This window comes from Leucopleurus acutus (genome assembly GCF_964270905.1).
Source record: "Leucopleurus acutus genome assembly, chromosome: 10".
Lineage (NCBI taxonomy): Eukaryota > Metazoa > Chordata > Mammalia > Artiodactyla > Delphinidae > Leucopleurus > Leucopleurus acutus.
The window spans coordinates 70,387,610-70,393,609 of NC_139153.1; the positions used below are offsets into that span (position 1 = coordinate 70,387,610).

Consider the following 6,000-nt stretch of genomic DNA (forward strand, 5'->3'; position numbering starts at 1 on the left):
AGAGAGAATGAGAGAGAGAAACACAAAAAAATATCTGAGATGGTTTTATCCAAAGGGCAAGGGCAGGAATAGTCTCAAAATAAGGCCTATGAAAAACAGCATAGAGAGGAATGCAGGAGAGCAATTAGGATTCCTTCAGCAGGACCCAGGAATCTCCTACCTAAATTTAGGCCAGAGACTAAATATGGGTTTAACTCGGGCTCAAACTTCTCCAGAAATCAAAAGTGGGGATTAAAGGAAATGATGTCATCTGAAACTGGAAAATAAAGGCAGTATGAAACAGCCATAATCCCCAAATTTAAGGCCTGGCTACTAGAATAGTATTCAGACAAAGGGCACTGATGACAATCCAGGGGTAGCTGTTTGCTACTTTCCACCTGAACCATACAGTTCTGAACTGTGCTAGAGAAATAAAACGTAACACATAAATATGCATATATGTGTAATTCAAAATTTTCTAGTAGCTTCATTTCTTAAGTGAAATGAAACAGGTAAAATTATTTTTAATAATATATTTTAACACAATATATCCAACATTTTATCATTTTAACATGTAATCAATATGAAAAAAAATCTTGAGCTATTTTATATTCTTTTTATTTCATACTAAGCCTTCAAAAATCCTTGATATATCTCATACTTACAGTGCATCTCAATTCAGACCAGCTACATTTCAAGTGCTTAAGAGCTACATGTGGCTAGTGGCTGATACACTGGACCGTACAGATACAGAGCGTACATATGTACACTTGAGGTCAGTATACCATTTATGTTATTAAGAAGGCTCACCTATACAGCACACATCTTTAATAAAGTTTAGTCATGCACTGAACTTCTTATAAGAGCTAAACTATAGTGGGCCAAAAAGGAAAAAGATAACACGTGATAAACAGATATAGTAAAGAAAGGCTGAGATCTTGGGCTATCCTGTTGGATACAGAAATATATCCCCTTTTGAACTTTGGGCACAGCAATGAAAAGACAACTTGAATTCTATCTACTAGATAAAATAGAGAACTGTGGGCTTCCCTGGTGGCACAGTGGTTAAGAATCTGCCTGCCAATGCAGGGGACACGGGTTCGGGCCCTGGTCCAGGAAGATCCCACATGCTGTCGAGCAACTAAGCCCGCATGCCACAACTACTGAGTCTGCACTCTAGAGCCTGCAAGCCACAACTACTGAGCCCACATGTCACAACTACTGAAGCCGTGTGCCAAGAGATGCCACTGCAATGAGAAGCCCGCGCACCACAACGAAGAGTAGCCCCGGCTCACTGCAACCAGAGAAAGCCCACGTACAGCAACGAAGACCCAACGCAGCCAAAAATAAAATAAATTAAATAAATTTTTTAAAAAATAGAGAACTGTACTACAGTCTCCCCAAGAAATGGTGCCAATGATTTCACAGTGGCTATTAACGCAGTACAAGAATTAGTTCAATAGTAAAACAGAAATGAAGATGAGAAGAGAAAGGCTTACTTAAATCTGTAGCTTTCTCGCTTATTATTCACAAATCCATCTGCCAAATCACGAGGTAAGATGATCTCCAAGCTAGGTGTTAATTTTTCATCTTCATCTATGGAATAAATCTGAAAATGTGAAGACAAGTGAATATAAAATGGTAAAATTATGGCTTGAACAATGACCATGTTATTATGACATGCATTGTAATAGTGTTTAAAAAACTGCACTTTTCAGATAAAAAGTCATAACATAGCACAATTTGGATAATTTTCCTCTTTAAACTCTGTGCACACTCAAACAAATATATGGAACTGAACAAGAGGTAAAACCTAAATCAATGCCCAATCAAAGCTCAAATCCTCTTTGAATGATGTAACATTCAAATTTGAGTATCAAGTGTCTGTCTCCATTGTTGAGAAGCTAATAGCCCTGACAACAACATATTATCTAAGTATTACTTTGGAATTATGTACCAGAAATTAACATTTTACTACAACCAATAAGCATTTCTGAGCATTTCCAAAATGCTAGACACAGAGATGAAAGGACTGGGTCTGAGCCTTCTCAGAGAGCTCACAAGAATGCCCTAATTCAAGTTATGTTCAAAGAAGTAAACGTTTCCACGAGACATATTCAAGCGTCTGATAAAAAACATGTGGTTTCAAAGGAGACATGTAATTCATGTCTTTGATGTCATTTTCAAGATTCTCCTCCCAGCTCAGCCACTAATTAGAAAATGACCTGGGAGAAATCACTTAACCTCCTTAAGCTGATATGGAAATGAAGGGTCTTAACCAACCACCTTTACAACTGTAATATTCTCTGATTCTTTTCTTGGTTACCTACTCCTTTATTTATTGGCCAGGAAAAGCAAGAGTCAAGCCTATAAAGATATCATGGGGAATAAAGAAAAGTCTACGATTCAATGTCCAAAGACCTGGGTCTAACGCTGATCTCAATTCACCAGCTGTGTGACCAGCCACTGCTTTCAGAATCTCGGTACCTTATACATAAAATGAAGGAAACAGAATTGCCTCCATTACAAGATTGCTGTGGGGCTCAAAGGATGTCATGGAAATGGAAGCATTTTGTAATGCACCATAAAAAATGTTAGTCATTAGATTTAGAGGTTTTTAAAAAAGATTTCTTGTCTTTCATCAAGAAATAAAATTCCTTCTAACAGGCAATACTTCCTGTTTAAGACCCATTTAGATGCTTGATTATGGGGGAAAAGTCATATTTTTAAATAAGTAAAAGCCTATCTAAATCTCCAGAAAGTCTGAATAATTTTCCTAAGCAGATTTTTATTGAGCCCTCTCATTTAAAATGTGAGGAGCTCATGTAAGAAAAGTCATGCTGTAAAATAAAATTATTTGTAGAAAGTAATGGCAGCAGGTCCAAGGCTTTCTGGCTAGGTTTTCTCAAGAGACATTTAAAAATTACATACTATAGGGCATTACATTATTTTTTTTTAAAGGTTAATGGCTAGACAGGTGAGTTAAAGGAGTGTGTAAGACATAAAACATAAAGGAGTGAGGGGTGCCATAACATTTTTAAAAATCTGTAACACTCAGTACTCAGAAGAGAAAAAGGACCAATAATTAGAGTAGCTACTGTGACCCTCAACTCCTCTCATTAAGCCATTCTTTGAGGCATTAAGAAAAGTCCCTAATGAAAAAACTTGTTTACTCTAATAGATTGGCTTTCTACCGTTAGTCATAAAAATATGTGAGACAGTTTGTTTTTAATAGGAGACAGATCAAATGCAAGGATGAATATGAAAATACTTCAAAATATACAAAGCAGTATACAAATGAAAAGCATTGCCATTGTTAAAATGATCACAGAGCATCTTCTTATGTACCTTTTAATGTATTAATCTATAAATTATCATAATTTAATATATAGTGCCTTAGGGAATACTATTACTGAAGTAATGGAGCCACAAAATGAAGAGAAAAAAAAAAACATCTTTGAATCACTTGGTTTAATGTTACAAGGAGCGTTTCTAGTCAGAGAAACAACCACACAGTCTTTGGGGGGGCAAAAGGATAGGGTGCTAAAAGTGGGATTTCTAAGGAAGAGCAGGGATACTCTCTGCTCCAGGCACAGATGAACTCAAAATTCGTTCATCTGTGCTCTCTTATGTTTGTGTTATGCGGCATAATGTTGCATCTCGGTAAGAATCTGACATTATTAAAATACACTATGATACCTAAAAATACTTCCTGGAGTAGCAAACAAGCCATTCCACCGAATCTCACCAAAGAAATGCAAAAGGAGGCACACTGAAATATTCAAACATTGCATTTTAAGGAAAGAGGAAGTTCAAATTAAATCCAGCGTTCTCCATCAACCCACCACCACCCCCAGTCCCACTTCTATCCATCTTCTCATGTTACCATATCCAAGCACCTGTTTCTGACTGCTGAGTCAATGTAGACAAGTTCAGTATTTTTAGCTAAGAATCTGAGGAGGGCTGGGGGGGGGGGCGTAGGGAAATGTTACATATAATTTTTATAACTGATGCACTTTTACAACCCTTCTTGAAAATGAATGTAGGAGGAGAGAAAATGGGATGATACCCATGGCTCCTTTCTATACTCTTTATTCCTTAAAATTCCAAAAAAAAAAAAAAAGCCAATATTTTCTTTGGAGTCTTCTCATGCATCTTTTCCTAAATGTATTCCACGAATGAAAAGACTGAAGATGATGACGATGACAAGACACTATATTCTCCTTGTTTTAAATACATAAATCACATGAGGCAAATGCTAAATTATGAGCTGCTATGATGTTACATATACACATACACACTGTGTAGATATGGGGTAGAGATAAAATATTATTTATAATATGCCCATTCCAGAGACTCGTGAACAGGACTCAGATTGCCCTTGCCTATATCCTTACTTTGTGAGGCAAAAAGGTTTTGTCCCAAGAGCCAAGAGCTTTGGAAAAAAAAAAAATCTTTAATTAAAATCAGGGTTCTGCCACTCAGTAGGTGGGTAGCTTGGCCAAATTATTTAACCTGTCTGAGGCTCAGCTTCCTCATCTATAAAATAAAGAAAATGACACCAATCTTGCGGAGTTCTCTTGAGACTCAGGGATAATGTAGACAAAGCATCTAAGTGGTAAGAATGACTATGGTCCTTCCCAGGGAAAGAAAACAACGTTTGAGAAGCATTCAAAGTACAATATCTCTGCTCAGAGTAAGGGTCATGTCTTAACCTTCTTTGTACCCTTTCGAGTTTAGCACCCTAGAGGAAACACCTAGTAATGCTCAGTTAATGTTTTCTGAATAAAAAGTTTATGTGTATTCTGTGTCAGGATGCATAAATATCTATCCATATCTGTAATGAGTGTATGTCAACGTTCATGCTTCTGTTCCTGATAACAATACAGTTAGTCAACGAATTCTAAGGGCCCATTGCGGGCAGAGCACCGTGTACGCTTTGTGTATCTTTATCTGTAACTATTGTCCTATCATCTCAGACACGGATAGGCACGTTTCTCTTGCTTGCACGTTTTGCCTGAGGACGAAAGAGAAGCTTGAGTGTACCTGGGTGGGCACAGCTGTGTGACTGTCTTCCAGAAAGGTGCAATAACGGTGAACAGCTGAGGCGCAGTCTACGTGAGCGTACACGCAGACGTACCTGCACGTGCACGTGTCTGCCGCTGCGTGAACATGTGCGTCCGGGGGTACGCATGTGGCTCTGTGAAGGTTAGTCTGGACCCGCAGGGCTGGGTTGGGTGGGAGTGTACTGGGTGTCTGTCTGTCCGCGCCCCTGACCGCAATGCGCGGGAGTCTGCGAGGGGGCCCGGGCTCCGTGTCCAAGTGTGCCGAGCTCCGGGCCGCATCCAGCGCCTGGCGCCGAACCACTCACCCCGGCCCAGGGCCCTCGCGTGCCGCCCCTCCCCCGGTCTGAGAGGCCCCGCCGCGCCGGCGCCCGTGCTGCTCCGACCCGTACCCCTTGTTGCTGCTTCCGGACAGTGGGCTTCACCCTGGCGAAAATTTGGATAGTCTGCTTCACCATCTCCTCCCCGGTTCTTGCACTGACCCTTGACCTCTCTCTCAGGCCGCGGCTCCCAAATCTTCTGACTCCCGCCACCTCAGGCGAGACGAAGCCTTAGCAACAGTAACTAGGGACACTACCCAAGGAGCACCGCGCCAACCAGGACCGCCTCCTCTCCCTAATTGGTTGCTGACGGGTTGGGGAGGCCCGAAAGGAAGGATTGAGGGTGGGGCGGGGCAGAGCCTAGCGGGGAGAGCTGCGCATGCGCATGGTGAGGTCCGGCTTCTGGCTTAACGCCAGAGCTGGCCTGGAGCGTGGTTAACGGGGTGATAACCGTCGTGCCTTGCTAGTTCTTCAATACATTCTTTCTCTCTGCCAACACCTCTTTTTAGCACTGAAGTCATTCTGGTTTTTATTATTCATTCATTGAAGAAATGGCACTTGATCTGTGACAGCAATATACTGGCCCTGGATCCTGAGCTGAGCAAAACTTCCTGTGCCCACTTGGACATTAGGGTCTG

The 6,000-nt window shown here is 40.9% G+C and overlaps 1 protein-coding gene across 1 annotated transcript in view; it reads right to left on the reverse strand.

The window, feature by feature from the left end:
* The window catches only part of KIF6 (kinesin family member 6), a gene marked incomplete at its 3' end in the record, with an annotated part of 371,372 nt that extends 365,813 nt beyond the window's left edge, over positions 1 to 5,559 (reverse strand). Inside the window, exons 1-2 of the mRNA XM_082848404.1 lie at positions 5,435 to 5,559; positions 1,479 to 1,588 (exon numbers count right to left, since the gene is read on the reverse strand). Of these exons, the coding sequence (XP_082704530.1) occupies positions 1,479 to 1,588; positions 5,435 to 5,500 (176 nt within the window). The 5' untranslated portion in view covers positions 5,501 to 5,559. The remainder of the gene's footprint in view (positions 1 to 1,478; positions 1,589 to 5,434) is intronic.
* Between the last annotated feature and the right edge of the window lie 441 nt (positions 5,560 to 6,000).